Source organism: Equus quagga, chromosome 3, assembly GCF_021613505.1.
Source record: "Equus quagga isolate Etosha38 chromosome 3, UCLA_HA_Equagga_1.0, whole genome shotgun sequence".
Lineage (NCBI taxonomy): Eukaryota > Metazoa > Chordata > Mammalia > Perissodactyla > Equidae > Equus > Equus quagga.
Window position 1 is genome coordinate 58,188,568 of NC_060269.1, and position 24,020 is coordinate 58,212,587.

The 24,020-nt window shown below is 38.1% G+C and overlaps 1 protein-coding gene across 8 annotated transcripts in view; it reads left to right on the plus strand.

Annotated features, from left to right (window-relative positions):
• The first annotated feature begins 17,799 nt into the window (after positions 1-17,799).
• The window catches only part of SAP30 (Sin3A associated protein 30), a 66,870-nt gene continuing 60,649 nt past the window's right edge, over positions 17,800-24,020 (plus strand). For 2 of the 8 annotated variants that reach the window (XR_006887933.1, XM_046656347.1), the window contains exons 1-3: positions 17,800-18,463; positions 20,036-20,161; positions 20,569-20,667. Coding sequence is in view for 5 of the 8 variants with exons in the window: in XM_046656347.1 (XP_046512303.1) it covers positions 18,134-18,463; positions 20,036-20,161; positions 20,569-20,667 (555 nt within the window). In the remaining 3 variants the exon portion in view is untranslated. Of the gene's footprint in view, positions 18,464-20,035; positions 20,162-20,568; positions 20,668-22,722; positions 23,061-24,020 lie in introns of those variants that run through there. The other 6 variants (XR_006887934.1, XM_046656348.1, XR_006887935.1 and 3 more) reach the window with 4 other exon arrangements.

Here is a 24,020-nt window from a genome sequence, read left to right on the forward strand (position 1 = left end):
AAAAGATATATCCAAAGACCCTACAGAAAACATTACATTTAATGTTAAATGTTGAATTAAGTTTTCCCCTTAGATTGGGAATGAGACAAGGAGATCCACTATCACACTTCTAATCAACCTTGTATTGGAGGTCCCAGCCAGTGTAATAAAGCACTCCTTCCTCCCCCGGAAAACTAAAAGAACTGGAAAGAAAGAAACAAATGTAATATGTAAAGTAATGTGTATATATAATATAAAGTAAAATAAAAAATATTGTTTAAAAGTCCAAATTGACCTGTAGATTCAATATAGTCACAATATAATTCCAAGCAGGTTTTTAAGGCATTTGAGAAGCTGATTCTAAAATTTATGTAGGAATGCATCAGGCCAAGAAAAGCTGATAAAGTTAAAGTAGAACAAAGTTGGCAGATTTGCACTAACAGATATCAAGATTATTATAAAGTGGCAATAGTTAAGCAGTGTGGGGTTGGTGAAAAGACAAACATATAGTTCAATGGAACAGAAAAGACCTACGTATATAAAGTCACCTGATTTATGACAAAAGTATCGCTGCAGTGCAGTGGGGAGAGGATGACATTTTTTTATAAACTGTGCTAGATTAATTGAGTATCCACAGAGAAAAAATTAAATTGGACTACTATCTCACATTATACACAAATATCAAGTCTAGATGGACTGTAGTCCTAAATGTAAAAGGCAAAACACTGACACTTCTAGAAAATAACAGAGGAGAATATCTTCATGACCTTTCAGTAGGCAAATTTTTTTAAACAAGATACAAAAAGCACTAATCATATAGAAAACCACTGATAAATTAAGTTTTATTAAAGTTAAGAACTTCTGTTCATCAAAAGACACAATTATGAGTGTGAAAAGGCAAGCCCCAGAGAGAGAGAAGATATTTGCAGTACTTATAATCCAACAAAGATCTCGTATCCAGAAAACATGAGGAACTCCTACAAATCAGTAAGAAAAAGACATCATTTTCTTTTAATAGTCAAAAAGACAAGCAAGTATTGCACAAAAATGGCCAATAAGCATATAAAAATATGCTCAACATCAATAATCAGAGAAATGTACATTAAAACCATAATGAGGGGCTAGCCCCATGGCCGAGTGGTTAAGTTTGTGGGCTCAGCTTTGGTGGCCCAGGGTTTCGCTGGTTCACATCCTGGGCGCGGACATGGCACTGCTCATCAAGCCATGCTGAGGCGGCGTCCCACATGCTACAACCAGAGAGACCTACAACTATGTACTGGGGGGCTTCAGGGAGAAGAAGAAAAAAAGAAAAAAAGACTGGCAACAGATGTTAGCTCAGGTGCCGATCTTTAAAAAAAAAAAAAAACCATAATGAAATATCTCTATATACCACCATGAGAGATAAAATGTTAAACACTGATCATATCACAGTGTTGACAAGGATGTTGAGCATCTAACTTTCATACACTTCTGGTGGGAGACTGGATTGTCGGAACCACTTTGGAAAATCATTTCACTGCATCCACGAAAGCTGATAGCAGGCAAACTTCTGTCCCAGAAATTCTACTCCTAGGGCTATACCCTCAGAAATGCTTATGTATGTGTAAACATAGTCCCGTAAACATATGCTGGAATGCTCATAGCAGCATGTTTTGTAATAGCTAAAAACTCACAAGGGAGATGGGGTGAATTATCTAAGTGGTGAGTTTAGAAAAAGAAATTGGGTATCGGTAGCCTAGCCATTTCTTTTCCCTTTTCTCTCAGGAGTAAACTGCTTTCAGGAATCATACATTCTGCTCTCTTCATCCATGCCTTATTTTTCAAAGTCCAGTGTGGGTATGGCTTTTGGTTGAAAGGTTAACTCTCTAATTCTGTGGTGAAATATTAGGAAATTCACTTGCCTGCTGTACAAATCAATTCCCTCTATTTCACCAGAAATAGAGGAGATATTTAGTCTCCATATGTGATGTCTTTGGTCTTCTTTCCCAGTTGCTTCAGTTATTTAATGGACCCCTTTAAGGTTCCAAAATCTGGTGCATTGACCAAAATCATCAAGAAATAAGACAAGGTGGGTGGGAGATTACACATGCAGAGGGATTGAGACTTCTGGAGTGAGCTGGGTAAGTAGCTTTTAAGTTTTCATAGTGCTTTAGTAAGCACAAATCATATGAATTCTTGACCTTGGTGGCTTATACTCTGTAATGTGGTAGATTTTTACACTTACACAGCTTAACTGCTGTGATCTCTAAGGGTGTCTTTCAAGCTTAGGTCATGTAGGTCATTCACTTTGGTGGACTACTGAAATTTATAGTAATAGGCAAATAGCTGTTTTTGTAGGGCCCTAACAGATATAATTTGAGGTAGGAAATAGAATAGAGAGTGAATTTTCAGCCTTGGCCACAGAATTGACCTTGGAATTGATTCAATTAATGTCTCAGCAATGAGAATACCTCTAAAAAGCAAATAAGCTCCAGCAGCTACAAGTGAGCCTTGCTGGCTGGCCTAAGCAAGCAAAGCCCCAGCTTCACAAGTCAAGCTAGGCTCAGCAAACCTACAAGGCCTTCAGAGACCTCAGCGACGGAAAGGCCAGAAGTCTCAGAGAGCAGACAGCAGCACCTTGGTCCTCTTGTGGGTGTGTAGCCCCCACAAAACCAGCTGATTTCTACAGGTTGTGGAAGCCCTAATAAACAAAGACGATCATAGGGAAAAGAGAATCTTTCCCTGTACAGACCCATCAGACATGAGAGACACAGCAATTATTCGCTGCTTATACTGTATCTTTCAGCTAGATCTGTAATGGAGGACTTACCCTACACACCCAAGTTTCCTGTGTGTTATAAAGCACTGATGTTTGACCTTCCAGCTTTAAATTGTTATTGCCAAGCCTAGTAGATAGGCAAATCTAAATCTTATCCATTTGTATATTACTTTTGTCTACCTACAGGGCCAAAAGAGGAAACCATTAGGTATAGTACTAACCTCTTGGATTCACGTAGCTTGTCCACAGGCTCTTGACATTCACTAACTATCAGGTCAATTTTAATTCATTAATTCCATATTTTCTGACCATGGCTTTATCTGTCATGCTACAATCAAACCGTAGCTTCATTAATAGAAAGGGAGAGTATTTTTATTAATAAATAATGGGAGTGTTTATTATAAAGACTATGCCATCTTTTTGGGTTGGAGTAGAGAAACAACACAAAGTATTACAAACCCAAAGGCTAAGAAGACAAAAGACTGCACTTGGAATATTGTTTTTAGGAATTGGGTGTGCTCAGGAAATCAAGGAGAAGCTAGGGCGGCTTGAAAATTACGCTTCAGTCTTATTTTCAGAACAACAGTAATGGAATAAAAACAAAATAAAGGAGGATAGGCTGATGGTACTGGAGAAAGAAGAAGGTTTCCTTAGAAGAATATCTGACCTCTTGGAGAGAGAGCTTTTGGAGGAACTGACTAGAAAGATGTGAAATGGAAAAATGAGATCTTGAATTCCAGGATAAACAGGTATAAAAGAAAAATGGTGATGCACTTGGATCTAAATGTCCTTAAAGCTTTAGAAAATGGGAAAATGTTTTCCTTGTTATTAGATCAGAAAAATGATTGACGCCCAAAGAAATCTAACAGAAGAAAGACGAGATGGGGGCAGACTAGAATGACTCCCCACAAGGAATCAGGATCTAGGGAACTACTGAGATGTAGTCTCTAAGGACACAGACAGACTTTGTAAGGGCAATTAGGGAAGAACTTAAAGACTGAGGCTCAACTTGCAGGGAATTTAATTTTTCCTTGGGAATTTGATAATAGGAGGTGGTTTATATTCAAATGTGACATATCTGTGTATTGCTGGTATTTTATTATTGAAATGATTGCATTTTATTATCAAAGTTTATCTTTATTTTTTGTTTGAAGTCAATAAAGAATCTCTGCTGGGTGCACAATTGTGGTACACAACGTGCCTAGATACAATTTGAGGTAGGAAATAGCGTAGAGTGTGAATTTTAAGTCTTAGGCACAGAATTGACCTTGGAATAGATTCAATTAATGTCCTGTTTTGATCCACTTCAGGGCCTTCTGAGGGAACAGATCTACATCACACACTTTGTGATCTAAGAGATTCACAAAGGAGTGGTGATTAGGACTGGGAGAGGGACAAACTTCTGAAAGTGGGCACAAAATTATCCTGATTGCTGATAAGCTCTTCCCAAAGAGGATAACCACATCTTGGGACGACTCTATGTTTAATGTTTAAGCTCAGTGGACTACTCAAAGAAAACTTACAGAATGGTGAGTAGGGGTGGGGACATGATTCTTCACCTCACTCAGTTCCCTCACTCACTCCTGCCCTGAGAAGGTGGGATGACTTATCTGGTGAATTTGGAAAAGAACTGGGCATTCCTCTTCCAGTCTCCTCCTCCCTCTTCCCTCTTGGGAGTCAGCCTGCCTCAGACAGGACACGCTCTGCTCTGTTCTCTGCCATGTGGCAAAAGAAAGGCAGCCTGTGGTTTTCCACCTCTCCCGTGATTAGATGGATAAGTCTACCTATTTCCAGAGTTTATTACTGCCTAAAGAGGGGAGCTGCATTCCCCAATATTAGCTTTATCTGTGATAAAGAGATCCTATGGTCCTCTACCAGCCCTACTTTTTGGTCTTATTTATAAATTGGTTCAAAACTCAGATGAGAAGTACTAGTACCATTTACTTGACTCCCTCAAATTTCTAAGAAGATGGTTTCAGAGATAAGGTGATTCCAGATTAGGGCTTGAAGGATGAATAGAGTGGATAGTATAAGAGAAAGGGATGACAATTACCAAAGAAGGGAATAGCATGTGTAAAAGCACAGGCGCTTTAAACAGTATGGCGTGTTCTGGGTGGCTCAGTAATGCAGAAGTATAGAGTGCAAGGTGAGAAGTGGTGGCAAAGAGGCTACTGAGCTAGGCAGGGGTTAATTTATAAAGCGCTTAGATTTTATCCTGTGGGTGATGAGAAACCATGGGGGTGGGAGAGGATGAAAGAAGAGTTTTAAGCATAGGATATAATGGGAGGTAAAGAACTGGAGATAATAAGTGTACACTACCCTTTCAAGGAGCTTGACTACTATGGGAATCAGAGAGGTTATATAAATATCTAGAGCCTCTTAGAGTTAAGGGAGGATACTGGCTTGTATAAGGTGTTTGTTTTAACATGTGAGAAACTTGAGCAACTTGTAGGCTGTAAGAAGAGACTAAGATATAGGAGGGAGGGGAAGATAATTAATGGAACGAAAAACTTAGGGAGATGAGAAGTAATGAAATCTAGAATACAAATAAAGGATTCTTCCCTCTTCCACCAAAGGGGCCAAGATTTGTGAGAATGCAGATCATTTTATTGGTAGGCAACAAGATGACAAGACTATTAGCATCAATTTTCTTTGTTAAATAGCATGTTAGTCTTTGGGTGAAAATGAGGAGATGGATGGTGCAATGGGCGGTCAGAGAAGGTACTGACAATTCAATTCTAGCCAGGGATGGGCAGAAGGACTGCAGTGAAGCACTATGGAAGAAGAGGCCATCAACTAAGATTGGATCAAACCAGAGTTGAGTTTTGCCAAGCAGATAAGAAGGAAGGTTTTCAAGGGAACAGAAAATATTGAAAGTAGCGAAAGTGACAGAACATAGGATACAAATAGAAAAGTAATTGAAGAATGTTAATTCTCATTATATCCATACCCTAAAGGCACTGCTGCTGGGTACAGGAGTGACACTTTCTCTACTTGGACTGAATTGTGACTCTCAGGTACCAATGGCAAAAAAACCCACATAATTAGTCTTTTTGCTTATCAGAATAGTGTCTTTTTTTCTAAAACAGGGCTTTTTATGAACCAAATATACCATCCACATTAAAGATAACACAACGTTAAAATAAGTGTAGCAAGAACTATTGGTATTGCAAGCAAAAATTCTCAGAAACACATAATAGTCCACACATCCTCTCATAGGGGTCTGTTGTAAACAAACACAAAATATACCCTATCAGGAGGCATGACTTACAAAATTTGATTATATACTTGGTGGCAAAATTTCAAAAAATTTCCTGCAAAGGGAAGCAGTCCTTTGCAGGGACTTCCTTAGGGAAGCAGTCCATAAGAGACCACTCTCACTTCTGACACCAACTTCAGAGTTCAGGGTTCCCAGGACCACTCTTAGGATTGACAATTTACTTGAAGGATGCAGAGAACTCACTGAAAGCTGTTATACTCATAATTATGGTTTATTACAGCAAAAAGATCACGATTAAAATCAGCCAAGGGAATTGGTGCACAGGGCAGAGTCCAGGAAAGTCCCCAATGTGGAGCTTTCAGTTGTCCTGTGCCAAGGGATTCAGGGAGTGGTACTTTTCCCGAAGTGACGTGCAACAATACACACAGAATATTGCCATCTAGGGAAGCTTATCTGGGCCTTGGTTTCCAGAGCTTTTTGGGGGGCTCAATTATGTAAACTTGTGGCTGATTTTTAGTCTCCAGCCCCTCTGAAGGTAGAGAGGATACAAAGCAGCCCAAAGTCCCCAGGTAAACAAAGCCATTATTCCTAGAGATCCCCTCCCAGGACATGAGGACCAAGACCAGACCTCTCTGTGGCTAAGGTTAATTCTTTACTATGCATTCCCAAAACATCAAGTAATCCATTTTCTGATTAGATTCTTATAAATAGTAGACATTAATAACCTACTCTCTGGCTCCCTGCTTGCTGAGTCTTATACTTATTACTTCTTTGTGATTTTACTTCATAGTTGATTGTTTCATTAAGTTTTTCATATTCATGTTGGAATGCTGAGTCATACATTTCATGTGTATTACGGTAACAATTTTCTGGTAAATTTTCAGCTTCTGTGGGACAATTGTGGTACTCTATTTCACAATTTTCTTGTATTTTTGAGTAGATGTTGTGCATATGACTTTCATAATCCTCATATTTGAATAAGTTGAATTTTCCTGGACTATTATCAGGAGGTAGAAAGAAGGGCCAGGATAGCTTCCTGTGGGCTCTTTCCTCAGTTGCTGGAGCAAAAGAGTGTTTCCTTAAACTATGGCAACTCTGGGAAGCCACATTTCCTCTGCCTCTCAGTACCTACCATGCCTCTGAAGGGCTTCTCTACACGGTTCTCCACTTCCTGATTTATTCACAGGACTCAGGGACCCCAGCTTTGCCTTCCAAGATGATATTACTACTTCTAGAAAGTTATTTTACTGACGCTTTCTAAGATCTGCTGTCTCTGATTAGGCACTTCTGTACTCTCTCCCTCTTCACTGTTTGGACCCTATTCAATCTCACTTCTTTCCTAAAATGTTCTCTTGATTTCCTGGTCTCAGCTGCCCACTGTAGCACTCATGTAATTTTGAAGGTTTAGGGTTTTTTCAGTCAGGTGTCTACCGAAAATTCAGTTTCTGTGAATTTATTTTCATTCTCCTTGTTGCTCTGGATAGGTTTCAGGAGAAGGAATGAAAAGTTTCAGAACTAAGCACACCCCATGTTCTTACAGACTGGTAATACAATTTTTCTCCCAAGTCTTCAAAAGATATGAAGAAATTCTCTGAAAGTACTATGCTTATTGCCTTTAGATAATGAACAAGAATGTTATAATGATCAATAGTCTAATTAGAGATAATTATATAGCTGTTCACACCTGCTATGACATTAAGGCTATGTCTAAAGTAGTTTTAATGGAAAATCATTTGAGGCATATAGTGTAGATAAAAATTTTAAATGGAAGATGCTCAGAAGCAGCATTTTATTCTGATATGCTAAAAAGAGAATTGTTAGTAAAATGTTTCTTCTGAACCCAGGCAACTAGAATATTGTGCAGGAATGTTGGAGGAGATTTTATTGGATTGGATCTTATCATTATCCAGTTGGATTATGGATGAGGGATATCTTAAGAATTCTTGTTTTGATCCTGGGGATTTAAAGCTATGTTCAATTTCTTTTTGAAGATTAATACCATTCCATCGTGGTAGTTAGCCACAAATAGTTTCATATTTGTGGAGCAAGCTCCAGCATTACCTAGGAACTACATCTGCTTTTTGTATGCCTCACACTCTCATGAGAAGAAAATCACTGTGGAAGCAACAGAGATATGCTGAGCAAAATGTTAGACTCTAAACAGTATTAGAATGCCGATGTTGTTTTAACATAAACAGTACTAGTTATAACCAGGCAACTTAAGAAATGAGATGAGAGAAAAAGCTGAGCATTTGGCAGTCACTTGGGTCTAGGGTTGAAATCCAGTAAGCATTAAGGGTGGTAACCCTAGTGAAACATCCCCCTCTCTGTGATAGGACCCAAAAAGCATAACCCAAAAGTGGGAATATGGACTAGAATCATTTTTTTGGATCAGAAATCCTCAAGCATTGGTTCCGGACTATTGCACCCTTCAGGACCTGAGAGAAGGAAATGTAACTCCTCTCTGGAGGACATAATATCATCCAATCCTTTAAATTATTTCCGTAATTTTTCAAATAAAATGAATAGCAAACAATCAAAGATAATGGGATGCAAGAAGAGTCGAGCATGAGCTAGCACCAGCAGAAACAGCAGCCAAAAGAAACAGACGTAATAACAAACATAGTCTAAAAACCACTATGCTTGCTATGTTCATGGAAAAAAGTCAGGCTTACAAATTTTGTCAAGGAACTGGAAACCATAAAAAGTGACATTTAAGATTTGAAAAATAACCAAATAGGAATTATAAAACTAGAAAACAGAATAATTAAAAGTACAAAACTATGAATGAATGTTAGAGCAGATTAGGCACACCTAAAGAGAGAATGAGTGACTGGAAGATAGATTAAAAGAAACAACCCAGAGCCAGCCCTGATGGCCTAGTGGTTAAAGTTCTGCGCTCTCATCACTTTAACGGCTCAGTTTGTTTTCCGGTCATGGATCCACACCACTCGTCTGTCAGTTGCCATGCTGTGGCAGTAGCTCACACAGAAGAACTAGAAGGACTTACAATGAGGATATACAACCATGAACTGGAGCTTTGGGGAGGAAGATTGGCCACAGATATTAGCTCAGGGCAAATCTTTCCCTGCAAAAAAAAAAGAAAAGAAAAGAACAACCCAACCTGAGAGAAAGAGATGCAAAATAAAAAATATCGAAGATAGAGCAAGAAGCATGGAGGATAAAGTGGGATGGCCTAATATATATTGAATTGGAGTCCCAGAAATGGAAAAGAGAGGATAAGGGCAGAAAAAATATGTGAAGAGATAATGACTGAGAATTTCTGAGAAATGATTAAAAATATTAATCTCTAATTTAAGAAGCCCAATGAAGTACAAGCAGGATTTTAAAAAACAAAAGGCATATTACTTGAAGTAAAACCACAGAAAATCAAAGACAACAAGAAAAACTTAAAAGAAGCCAGGAAAAAAAAAAGATTACTTTCAGAGGAACCTTGCATTTTCTGGGAAAAGGGCAAAGTAAAGATTAATATTAGATTAAAAAAAAGTAAACAACACATGTTGTAAGTTTTATGGACAAAGAACAGAAAAAGAATGTATAATTTCCAAACTAATCGGGTAGGAAATGGAACTACAAAAAAAAAAAAATCCAACATAAAGCAAAAAAAGAGACTAAAAAGAACACAGAGTTGGCACAACAAATATAAAGCACAAAAGATGAAGGATTAATATATTTGGGCTTAAATATATTTTAGTATATTTAGTATATTTAGTATATATAGTATATTTATAAGAAAATATATTTTAGTATATGTAAGCCCAAATATATTAGTAATTACATGACCATAGACTGTCTTAATTAAAACACAAAAGATTATCAGATGACATTTAAAAAAAAACATGGAAAACCATGTGCTCTAGAAACATATCTAAGACATCAGGACACAGAAAAGCCAAAAGTAAAAGGACGAAAAAATATATCATGTAAACACTAAGTAAAAGGCAAGTGGTCTAATTATATTGATACCAAGAGACAAAACAGAATTTAAGGCTAAAACCATTACAGAGATTAAAAAGGTCACTTCAGAATGTTAAAATGTTCAGTTCAGGTTCAAATGAATTCTAAATTTGTGTAAACTACATAATATAGTCTTAATATATGTAAAGCATATGTTGACAGAACTAAAATTGATAGAACTAAAAATAAACAAATCTACTAGCTAAGTGGGATATTTTAATTTAGTAATTAATAAAACAAGCAGACAAAAAAGTCTGTAAGGATACATAAGGGTGAATAACCCAATTAAGAGGACACAGTGGACATAAATAAAACACTGACCTAATAGTAGAATATAAATTGTTTTTAAGCACATATAGACTATTTTTAAAAATCAACCATATTCTTGGTTAAAAAGCAAATCTCAATACATTTTAAAGCATTAAAATCATACAGAGTTCTATACTGATAATGCAAATGTATTAGAATTAATAAGAAAAGGATAACCAGACCATCTGCATGTTTTAGAAATTAAGAAATCTACATCTAAATAATCTATACATCAAAATAATCATGAGGGAATTTAGATAATATTTTGACTTGTGGGATGTAGGCTAAACAGTATTCATAGGGAAATGTATATAAGCATATATTTGTAAAGGAGTCAGTAAAAAAACAGCAAAATAGAAAGAAAGAAGAGGAAATAATAAAAGAGAAGAACTGAAATAGAAAAAAATACACTAGAAAATATGAACGAAACTAAAATTGGTATTTTGAAAGGTCTAATGAAATTGATAAAACACTGAGGAGACTAATGAAAAAAAGAAAGAAGGCACAAATAATTGATATCAAGAATGAAAAGAGAGATACCAATACAGATCTTGCATACATTAAATATATAAGAGGATATTATGAGCGAATAAATACATAAAAATTTGGATGAAAGATAAAAACTCTGTATCAAACATAATATACAGTGGTGAAACATTAAGTCTTTCTTTTGAGACTGGGAACAACACAAAGACGACCGCTAACCACTTCTTTTCAATATTGTTCGGAGTCCTAGCCATGTAGTAGAGCAAGAAGGAAAAGTATTTGACTTAAAAATGAAGGAAGAAAACTCAATATTTGCAAATGGTATGTTTGGACGCATACCACCGTGAAATTGTGAAAGACGACATGAGTAGAGTTGTATTAAAACAGAGCCAGAGCAGAAATTTCAGAGGAATTGCCTTGCACGGCTTATTTTCTTTATCTTCCAAACTGGACCAAACTGCCAACATTCCAAAAAGTCAATAAGGACAAGATAATCCTCTTTGTAAGAACTGGTAAAACTGGACTTTGCTGACGACCAAATCACTAACCAATCGATGACTGAATCTATGAATTACAGACCTAGCGTGACCTAGCCCAAACCTAGCCTCACCTACCCCCAATGAACTCTTCTTAATACAACTCCCCCATCCTCTCTTTTTCTCATAAAAACTCTAAGGCCCTCTCCTGTTATCAGAACACGATTTGGGTTTCTACCTGAATTTGTGTCTCCTGAATTGCAATTCTGATTGCTCAAATAAATATCTGCTGTTTAAATTGTAGCGATTTTTCCTCAGCTGACACAATCCAAACAAATATACAGATAAATTATTATGAATAGGAAAGATTGCTGGATTTAAAAATTATTTTGGAAAAATCAGCTTAATTTCTATACACTGGCAACAAAGAAAAAATGAAATATTAAAAAGACCACTTACAATACATCAGAAATAAAAAGTACATATAAATAAATCTAATAAAAGATATGCAAAATGACATAAAATTCTATTGAGAGACATTGTAGAAGATCTAAATGAACTGAAAACATGCCATGTTCATAGATTATAAGGCTCAATATTGTAAAGATATCTATTCTCTACCAGGTTAATGTGTGGATTCAATGAAATGTCAACCAAAAATGCCAAAAAGCTTTGTTGTTGTATTGTTTGTTTTGTTTTCTTTTTTCTGGAACTTAAGCTGACTCTAAAATTTATAAAGAAACGTAAAAGGGCCGAGAATAACCAACACTGTCTTAAAGAGACAAAAATAAGGTGGAAGATATATACTTCCAGGTTATCAAACTTTTATAACCTTTCTAAGTAAGACATCGGGGAATTGGCTCAAGGATAGACAAAAACAACAACGGAAAGAATGGAGATCAGAAACAGATCATATATAAAAACTTGATCTATGACAAGGTGTGATACTGTAGAATGGGATATGGACAGATTTCCCAGTGAATGGTGCTTGGTCAAACGGGTAGCATATAAAAAAAAAAAGAAATTGGACCTCTACCTCCCAAAATAATACAGAATAATATCTTCATGATTTTGAAAATACTTATATAACTAAGGAAATATTACTTAAGTCACAAAGATCCCAGCCATAAAAGAAAACATTGCTATATTTTTTCCACATTAAAAGACTAACCGAAAGTCACCAACACAGTCAAATGGCAAGCTATAGAGTAGGAAAAGATATTTGCAAAACACAACATTGAGAAATGGTACTTATTCAGAATAAAGAACTACAAATCAATAGAAAAAGACACAAACCCAAAAGAGAAACAGACAAAAGACCTAAATAGGAACTTCAAAAGAGGAAAGCCAAAAGACCAATTAACATGTAACCTTATTAGTAGTCAGGAATATTCAAAGTAAAACCACAATGAGATACTATACATACCCACTGGATCATTAAAAAAAAAAAAGAGGCATAAAAATATCAAATGGCAGGCAAAGAAACGGAACTCTCACACACTGCATGTGGAAGTGTAAAAGCTTGGAGTGTCTAGAAAAGTTGCAGCTATGCATACCCCATGACTCAGCAGTTCTGCTCATAAATACGTATCCTGCGGAACTGCAAGCACCTATGTATCACGGTACATGGACAAGAATGATCATGGCAACATTGCTTTTAAACTGAAAACAACCCATATGTCCATCAACAATAGAATGGTTAAATAAATTGTATTTTATTTAAACCATAATGTAAAGAACTAGTTAAGCGAGTACCAGTAGATCTTAAAAACAGAGTGAATGAAGCCAGAGAAAACAAAGCACATGATTCCACATATATAAAGTTCAAACACAGGCAAAACTAAAAAGTATTTTTAGAGTTAATAATTATGTGGTAAAATTATAATGAAAAGTGAGGTAGCGCGTACCGTAAATCAGGATAGCTGCGGCCGCTAGCCAGAAGCGGGGGATTATGATGGAGGAGGAACACGTGGGATGGCAAGTTGTCAGTCAGGGCCGGCTACTTAATTTGTGGGGCCCAATGCAAAAATCTTTTTCCTTTCTTCCGGGCTCTCTCTCCCTCTGGACCTGCCACGGGGTTTTCTAATTTGCTATTTAATGTCACCCTCCCTTGGGCACGCGATTCTTAATTGGTAGAAGGCAGACCCTCACAGGGACCCGGGCGACCCCGACTCAGCGTGGTGCCGAGGGGAAGGGCCTGCGCACTGAAGCGGACAATCCCTGTGCCAGAGCTCAGGCCCGGGCCAGAGGAGAGTGGGAAAGGGCGAGGGAGCTGCTGGAACCTATGCTGAGGAGGAAGGGGCTGACCAGAGGCCCACCATTGTCCCATCCATACTTACAAAACAAATTCAGGGACCAACCTCGTGGCCCAGTGGTTAAGTTTGCGCGTCCGGCTTCCGCTGCCCAGCGTTTCGTGGGTTCGGATCCTGGGCACGGACACGGCACCGCTCATCAAGCCATGCTGAGGTGGCATCCCACGTGCCACAGCTAGAAGGACCCACAACTAAAAATATACAACTATGTGTGTGTGTGGGGGGGGGGGGGTGCTTTGGGGAGAAAAAGGAAAAATAAAATCTTTAGAACAAATTCAGAGATAAAGTCGTTAAGAATTTCATGATGGTGATCCAGGGCATTAAACTACAAGCAGGGTGAACAGCTTGTGGGTTGGAGGGGTTGGAGGAGGTGGGCTTCTGAGCCTGGGGCTCGGTGCCACTACACTCGTTGCACACCTATGAAGTTGGCCCTGTTGGCAATGTTCTATTTCTTGACCTGGGTAGCAGTTATATAGATGTGTATTTTGCCAAAACTGCTTAAACTGGGCATTTACATTTTATGCACTTTTTTGGTATGCTTGCTATATTTTAAACCAGGTAAAAGAAAGCATGGTATAATACACGGTGATCCTTAGCTGTGAAAAAATAGAGCTGTATATACTGGTATATGCATATAATTTTTTTCTAGAAGAAAACAAGAAATTAACATTGCTTGCTTGTAGGGACAGGGATTTGAGGAGAGGAAAGGAAATAGGCTTTTGTTTTTCATATTGAACCTTTTTGTATTATTTGAACCTATAATCATGTTCCTATTAGGATTACGGGCCAATTTGTATATTTTGTAAATTAAATAAAATTTACAATTAATTATTTTAAAATAAAATCAGAAAAATTCAATCATGTTAAAAGCCTGTAGTTACAGAGAAGAAAGGTAGGGAAAAATACTTTTTAAAGAATCATATTTGAAACTTTTTCAGAAAGCAAAGAATATTTTCATGATATCAACAACCCTCCTATAACTTAGGTTTCATAAATCTATATTTCCATATTGTCTACTCTGAGGTAGATTTACCATGAAGCTAGTGGATGTAAGATTCAGAGTGCCTCACTTGGACAGGACCTTTTAAAGGCCTGTACCTAATTTTGCATTCTTAATTTTATATACTTTTTCTTAAAGAAGACCCCTCAAATTATATAAGCCTGAAGCTCAACAAAACCTGATTCCAACCTTGACTGTGAATTATACTTAAAGGGATTCTTACCTGCCCTGTATATATGAAGAGTTGTAGAAATAAACAATGAACTGTGGTTGTTATGAAAATTTCTTTGAAGGATAATAGATTCACAGAAGAGATACTTTAAATCCAGCGTGGAGAATTTACATGTCATCTACTCCGGGAATGCTTTCTACTTGCCAGAAATGAATCATTTCCTCCTGTGTGCTAAAGTCTGTACTTTTCCTCTAATTTTATTGAGGAATGTGTCTTAGTCTGTTTGGGCTGCTATAAAAAAAATACCATAGACTGGGTGGCTTATAAATGAAAAAACTTTATTTCTCGAGGGTTCTGGAGGGTTCTCGAGGCTGGAAAGTCCAAGATCCAGGTGCTGACAGATTTGTGGCTGGTGAGAGTTGGCTTTCTGGTTCACAGACTGCCAGTTCACAGTCTTCTCACTGTGTCCTCATATGGTAGAAGGGGTGAGGTCCTCCTCCCTGGAGCCTCTTTTCTGAGGCCACTAATCCTATTCCTAAGGGTTCCACCCTCAGGGCCTATTCACCTCCCAAAGATCCTACCTCCGAATATCATCAGTTGAGGATTAGGTTTCAACATACGAATTTTGGGGAGACACAAACATTCAGTATATAGCAGCATGTATCATGTGCTTGTTGAACTACCTGTCTCTCCTACTAGACAGTGAGCTCCAAAATGGCTAGGACCCTCTCCCACTTATTTTTGTATCCCCAAGGCCTAGAAAAGATCCTAGTATACAACAAATGAGTGTTTAATTGGATCTTTTAAAAACACTGTATTGTATGTAAAGGAAGCATAACCACAATCCATCACTTTAGTAAAATTCATATGAAACGGATACATAAATAAACCATACATACTGTATATACGTGAACTGATTTGGTCACATTTTGCAGAAAGTAAGATTATAAACTTTTAAGGGCAAGAACCAAACAATAATTATGAATTATTTTTAAAATACATAAAAGTGCAAGGCCAAGTATGAAAATCCAACATCTCAATATCATGTTTGTTTCAGATTCTTTTTAATAAATAAAAACTTACAAATACTCTAGACACCACCTTTAAGCAACTCCCAGATACTATCCCTTGGCCCCTCTCCTCAGAGATGACCACACCCTGAAACTGAAGTGTATCCATCCCTTCCACATGTTCTCATTTTTACCACTTAAGAAAATATATTAATAAGCAATAAATAATATTATCCTGTGTTTTAATACTTTAAGCCAGCATTATGTATTACAAATATAATGTGAGCTACAAGTGTAATTTTCAATGGTCTAGTAGCCACATTTAAAAAAGTAGAAACAAGTAAACTTTATTTTAATGTTATATTTTATTCAACCCAGTATATCCAAAATATTACCATTTCAATATGAAATCAATATAAACATTATTAGGCTATTCAATATTTTTTTTTAAAAAAAATCCAGTACTCAGTCTTTGAAATCCCCGTGGTAATTTACACTTACAGCACATTTCAATTTGGAAGGTGAATTTAGATTTCATAAAATTTAAGTTGAAAAAATAGATTCATATATCCAGGTTGTTCCAAATATACTTAAAAGTTTTTCCAATAACTGAAATCAGTTTTTAAAATTTAAATTAATTAAAATCAACAATGCAGTTTTTCAGTCACAACTACATTTCAGCTGCTCAATATCCACAGATAGCTAGAGGACACCCTATTGGGCAGTGCACTTAAAAAGTTAACACAAACTACTTACCATTCAGCGTCTTTCTTTTGCTCACTCAATTTACATAATATTTTAATTTTTTTTCCTTTGCCATATCCTAGAACCGAAGTGCACAGATGGATTGGATGGCTTTGAATTTCAGGGCAGATGACATTTTACATTTTTTAAAAAAATCATCTATCACTAAATTTACTTAGTAAGTCTAAAAGAACTTTCCAAAAAAACTACTGGTTTGTATTTTTGTTTAAACAATGCGATTGTTAAACAGGATACATCTACTGATGAATAACGACGCCGTGTAACTAGCAAAGCTGCAGCATTCAGACTAGCCGCTCCCATCCCTCCACCCCGCCCTCCACCAGCACGCGTCCACATGCACGCACGCAGACACGCAAACGCGCACACATACACGTACATACACAGAGACGCGCGCACACATACACATGCACACACACGCACGCACGCGCGTGCAGACCACCCAGGAAATGCGGTTTCTTTCTCCCTTCTCGCTAGATAGAGCGAACGCTGGGAAGTTTCTGAGAAGTACTCAAGCTAACTCGATATTGGCGGGGTTCCACGTCCCCTTTCAAGTGATAATAGACTCCGCCTTCCTCCAGGTTCATTCGAGGAGAAAGGAAAAGGTTGGGGTGGAGGCGAAAAGAAGCCCTGTTATGGTCAACTAGCCATTAGCTCCGCCTCAGGAAACAGCAGACTTTGTGCGCCAGAGCATAAAACATATTTCTTGCAGGAACGTGCAAAGATTTAGAAATGGCCTTCAGCAGAGTCACTTGTGCGGGCGAGAGGTCGGGACGGGCGTTTTCCCCTAAGCAGGCGCCCAGCGCAATTGGGGGCGTTGGTGACTGGAGCTATTATCCAGCCGCGCTGTTAGCTGCCGGACCTCCAGGACTCGAAGAGCACCAGACCTGAGTTCTCTGGTTTGAGTTTCCCACAAAAATGTGGTCAGACCAAAAACTCTTGTTCTACAGATACGAAAACAGCCCCGAAACTTTTTTTCTCCCACACGCTCACTCTCCTCTCCTCCTCCCTCCGTATTTTGTGCTTTGCTTCACGAGTGACATATTCGATTAGAATGCCAACTCTGCAAAATCCCAGGACCTAAACACAACTGAAGTCCTCAGGAGACAGAAGACGAAAACATCGCAACCTCTACCGCACGTCCCTATTTTCCCCAAGCTTTAAAAAAAAACAAAAAACAAAAAAACCTGCCGTCGCCGCGCGATGCATGCTAGGATGAGTAGTTCCCCCAACCAGCGAGGCGCACGGTCACAGCGGAGCTCCGCTTGAGTCCCCTGCAGAGAACTACAATCCCCGTGGTGCCGTGCGGCAGAGTGGACGGGACCGGACGGGAGAGGGCGCTTCGCGCTTGCGCAGGTCGAGGACTTGGAGAGAGGCGGAGGCGCAGTAGTCCAACTACTGAAGAGTCTCCATGTGACAGTGAGCGGGGTCCCAGCTGCAGGCGCCGCCCGGCTCTAGTTCCCGACCCCAAGCCCTGTCCACTGACCCGGCGCCTGCAGACACCAGCAGGCCGGGGACAGTTGGTGTTGGGCCGTGCCTTCGGAGGACTTGAGGTGCAGAGGGAACTGCCGCCGCCGGGCAGGTGCCTGAGGGACCCGCCGAGAGCCCGGCGTCTGCGGGGAGAGACGGAGCGGACTTTCTGTCGGCGCCGGCGCCCCTGAGCGCCCAGGCATGAACGGCTTCACGCCGGAGGAGATGAGCCGCGGCGGGGACGCGGCCGCCGCAGTAGCCGCCGTGGTCGCTGCTGCCGCCGCCGCCGCCGCCGCCGCTGCTTCGGCGGCGGGGAACGGGGCCGGGGCGGGGGCCGGGGCTGAGGTACCCGGCGCCGGGGCGGTCTCCGCGGCCGGGGCCCCGGGAGCGGCCGGGCCGGGCCCGGGACAGCTGTGCTGTCTGCGGGAGGACGGTGAGCGGTGCGGCCGGGCAGCGGGCAACGCCAGCTTCAGCAAGAGGATCCAGAAGAGCATCTCCCAGAAGAAGGTGAAGATCGAGCTGGATAAGAGCGTAAGTGACGACGGCGCTGCCCTGCCCGCCCCCTTGGGTCTCCGGGAGCGGCGCAGACGGAGGTCGTTGGGCGGGGGTTTCAGGCGTCCGTCCCCCGGACCTGGTGGCAGTGCGAACCCGTTGTGGGGTCTCTAGTAGGACGCAAACAACAAAGTCGCTGCAACTCCGACCGCCACCCCCGATACACAGTTGCACTCTGCGGTCCCGCTGGCCCCATCCCCCACCCGGCTCCCTGCTTCTCTCCCGCTCTCGGTCTTCCCCCTTCCTCCCCCGCCGAGGTCGGGAAACGAAACAAAGGGGACCGCCGCCCGGAGGGCCGGGAGTAGTGTTCTTGCAGCCCGGCAGCGCCTTCTGGAATGGAGGCGCCTTCTTTGTTTTGCTGCCCAAGCTTGCGTTTGGCCCCAGGGAGTAGCTCCCCTCGTCTAGGGAAAGTGGCGTCCTGCAAGGACCTGACCTCGCAGTTGAGAAGGATCCCGCTCCTCATTTCTCCGAGCGCGGAGGAAGCTGGAAGCCGAGCTCCCCCGCGCCTCGCGGGGGCCCGGGGCTGCGCTGTGCCGGCGGTGTCGGCATCCAGGCAGCTGCTCCGAACGTGGGCAGCTCGCAGCCTCTGCGGTCTTGCCGTCCGTTGGCAGCCATCAGGATTTCTTTTTCCGTCCTTTTGCACGTCTGTTTTTCTGACCATCCCAGGTTTTTAGAAACAACCATTGCCACTTTTCAGAGCTCCGGATGGCAGTAAATGAATAACAAGATGTCACAACCTAGCTCACGCCCGGCATGTTTTTAACTTGCACTTAGAAGTTAATTTAAAAGCCTATTAGCTCGGTCTTTAATTGTTTGGTTTTTTAAGGAGTAACTGTTAAGATGTGAAGCTCAATATTTGAGATGTTAGTATACAGCTCTCAAGACTGTATGTAATTAAAGTTTTTGAAAAGTTTATTTGTGATACTTTTTCGGTCGTGTTCATGAGAATCTTTTCAGGTAAATCTGAATGATTTCATAATGCTTTGGTTGGAAAAACGTATTACAGATTAACATTTAATACTCAGAAGGAAAAGTTTACAATTCAGATTTAAATGTAGTTGGGATATGAAACCAACAGTTCATTTGTAAAAATGGATAGTTTTGTATCTGGATTCTAATTGAAATATCAAAATAGAAGGATTAGGAAGCGTGCATTATGCTACTAAAATATGCTCTTTAAGTAGAAAAAATACTATCAAATAGCAAAATTGTGGGCAACATCATCTTTCCCCTTGTTAAAAAAAACAGCATGACCTAACTAATGTAGTTCACCCTCAGTGCAATTTGATGACAAAATCCAGAGGGTTGGAATCTCATTCTCCTCTGCCTGCCCTTAACTCCACCCCCCAAACCTCTTAACACTGTCGTCAGACTTGGTATGTTTTAACTGGGCGCAGGATTTAAGAATAGAAAGAAACATGCCATTCTCTTAATGGCCTGTTTTGACTGTTGTTTTTATTTTTGATAATTCACTGTGGCCTATGTGTTTTACTAATACATAGACACATTTTACTGTAATCATAAGTAGTTTGTGAAACTTTTCTGTTTCAGGCAAGGCATCTTTACATTTGTGATTATCATAAAAACTTAATTCAGAGTGTTCGAAACAGAAGAAAGAGAAAAGGGAGTGATGATGATGGAGGAGATTCACCTGTTCAAGATATTGATACTCCAGAGGTAGAGGAAAGTTTTTGTATTTTAAATGTAAATCCTAACTAGTCCATTCTGAAACTTTTACAAAAAGATATGAACAAATTTCTGAATACTCAAAGCATTTGCAAAATCTGAAAATGAAAGCAAAATTAGATGTAGCCAGTTAATATGCAGTTACACAACTTGACTTGTTATACTTGCAGTTGACAACTCTTATTGCTCTGTTTTATAACTTTTTTGCCCCTAGTTTTTAATATTTATCCTCAAAAAATTAAAGTATTTAATACATTTGTTGTTTTGATTATATAAAAGACCTCTTTAATAATGGAATTAGGTTTTTATTGTGCTGAAATTAAACTGTTATTATACATATTAAAGAGAAGTTTTTAACAGATTCCATGAACTAATTCATATGTGTTAATTTTTTCTAGGTTGATTTATACCAATTACAAGTAAATACACTTAGGAGATACAAAAGACACTTCAAACTACCAACCAGACCAGGACTCAATAAAGCACAGCTTGTTGAGGTATATATGAGTTTTCAACTATTTGAACTTTGAGTGAGCCTGTTCGTACAAAAACAGTCATTAAATGCTAATGAAATTGTTAATGTAGTGTATATAGCAATGTGTTTTAGTTAGAAGGATCAAAGTTAATAAAAAGTCTATTGTGGAAGAATCTAGTTGCCTAGAAATGTTGGCCACTTAGGAAATTCCTTTACATAGTGACTGTTCAATGGATTGTATGTAGTTTTCTAAGCACCTTCTAATGCTGGCTTTCAGAAATGTTGAGTGAGAGTTTTTTCATTCTCCTTCTAGAAATTTGTTCATTTTAAAATTCCATTTTCTCAGTAAAGTTTACTGAACACCTAATTGAGGCATAATAAAATAAATTAATAAGTTCTGATGTCTTTATTAGAATTTATTTTTTGAAGTTTTGATGAAATAGGTCTACAGATAAGCCCTTAAACAATATTTCCATAATTTGCTGATTTAACCATTTCAGAATTTGTCCTTGTTGATGTTAGTTTATTTGAGGCATCCATGTCGTCTTCACATCTAGAAGACACAAAGACTTGTATCCAACATTTTACTTACAGTTTGCTTTGAGATAGGGCTTCTAGTCTTTAGTGAATTTTGAAAACTTGAGTGCGTATTCTCAGGAACTAATAGAACCAAGAAATCCGGCAACATATTAAGGTATTTATAGATTTATGTACTTATACTTCAATCATATATAAAATAAAAATACTTAATCTACTAGACAGAATAGAAACGTAAATATATAAATCAGTTTTCTCATAGTCTTCAGCTTGAATTTCATAATCTAACATTTTCTAAAATGTGCATATTAAATAAAAGATGAAATAGAAGGTACAGTTCTTTGGCAGAGTGCTTTTTGACACTAAGATACAATATATTAACATTTTAGCCAGAATTTCTTTTTTCCTTCTTGCCTAGGCAACAAAAATCCAATTTTTGTTTAAATTTGATCTAAAAGATCTAGTCCTTTTTGGATTGTATACTACATTAATATAACATAAATGTGGATATTGCCTACCGTGATGAAACTATATTGATGTGTACAAATACTAATCACGTAAAGTTACCTTTGTTTTGGGACAAATGAGAACCAAAGAATTGATCATTTTAAATTTTACATTTAAATGTATGTATTTTTAAAATGCATACATCAAGTATGAAGTTTTTGATAATCTGATCTTCTAAAAAAAAGATATATTATTGTCAGAGCTCTTTTCTTTTTTAGAAATAGGAAATAGCGATAATCCATATATCCATGAGTATTATATATAGTCAGAAATGCAGGTATTTATAAATGATTCCAGAGTTAGATGACTGTCCTCTTTAAGTCTCTTAATTATTGTGTGGATAACTTTTTCTTTAACAGTTTTATCTTCCAGAATCTAGATATGCATATCAGCACCCCAGTTTAGTCTGTTATACTTCTATTGATAGTTGCAGTGCACATGTTAGATTAGCACGATGAAAAGACAAAAAAGCAAATAAACATTCTTCAGTGTACGACCCTCTTTCCCCTCTCATTTTGCATCCATAATTTTTATTCAGAAAAATTTTCAAGGAACCTTAACAATAAATAGTCCTAATGAATGAGTGAATGCAAGCTGTAGCAAACATATTTGTAAGATACTTCGTGTTTTGTTTCTATAGTACCAAAACTTTTTCAGCTTTGTATTTATCCTTTTTCTGTGAGTAGGTTCTGTTTTATTTCATTAATATTTAAAGTTTAAAAGTAAAAGTACCTCCTAATCTAGATTCTAGTTATAAAATTTAAAATAAAAGGAAATACACATTCTAATTAATGTATAATTAATTGAGTGGGCTAAAGGGTCTTTTGAAATCACACTGTCTCTTGTTCATAACATCTTATTTTTATATGCTTATGTCATCCTGTTGGTATTTTGTTAAATACAATTTATTTTAAAAATAAATAGCTCTATTACCATCACATGGCACTTTTTCTTTTGATGAAAGTGTTTTTACCTAGTTTATGAAATCTGTTCATATCTATAATTTAATTTCCTCAATTTTTTTTCTTTATAGATAGTTGGTTGCCACTTTAGGTCTATTCCAGTGAATGAAAAAGACACCTTAACATATTTCATCTACTCAGTGAAGAATGACAAGAACAAATCAGATCTCAAGGTTGATAGTGGTGTTCACTAGGAGAGATGGAAGTGAGACTAAGACTTGAATGTTCAGATGTTAAGACTGTTTACTGTTTTTTCACATGTAGAAATGTTCCTTGTGTATTTTTTCTACAGAGGATTTTCTCTGGTTTTATTTTCCTTGTTTCTGACTCTAATAATTAGTTGGAAACTCATGCAAAACGAGCTTTCCTAGATTAAAAAATATTTTAAATAAAGGTTGTTACTATTATAGTTGCTTCAGTGTATTTATTTTGTGAAACTTGATTTTTATTATAAACTGACTTTTAGGGACCAGTGTTAATTGAGATTTTAATGTAAAGATCATTTATTACCTTTTTTAAATTTATTTATTTTTAATTCCAAGAAACTAACAGGTTAAGGAAAAGTAACAAATGTAGCATATTTGCTTTCTGTGGGACAATCTGATTTCTAATTCAGGATATCCTATTAAATAGCATTATTTTCAAAGTGCTTTTTAGTGCTAACACATTTGAAAAATACACTTCCGTTCAGGTGCAACTTTTTTGTTTCCTTTTATTGTTATTATTACTTGAAGAAGTGCCAGGAAGAACAAATAGTTTAAGTTATATTCTTACGTCCTTCCAAAGAAGACTTAATGTGCCAGCAAAGGTAAACACATTGCTGAAAGTTGAAGTAAGAACATAGAATTCAAGTTTTAATTGTTTCTTTAAATTTTCTCTTAGAGAAAAGGTATTTATATAGCATGAATATAGAAAGAACCTCTGCAATACCCCTTAACTTTGAGTCATGTCCTATGCTATTTACATTGCAAATTAAAACTAATAAATTGGAGAGATCTAGAAATCCAACAAGATCTTTAAATTTTGGTCATACTTAGCTCTGATTTGTTTTATTTCCTTTTTATATTTCATTCTCTGTCAGTTTTCTATTAAATATTTTTAACCTCTGCTTTTCCTGAGCATTGTCTTGCTTCACCAAGTTCCTATGATTACAAATCGAATTCATAGCTTGTGACACCAAAACAAAACAGTTTCAGTGAAGTGTTATGAGGTTGTGGGGCAGATTTTAGGCTGGAAACGGGTGAGATCATTAATGTAGCTCTGGGTTTCTCAAAGCTGACATTTGGGCCTCATGATTCTTCATTGTGGGAGGCCGTCCTTTGTCTTGTAGCTTTAGCAGCATTGCTGGAGTCTACACGCTAGTGCCTGT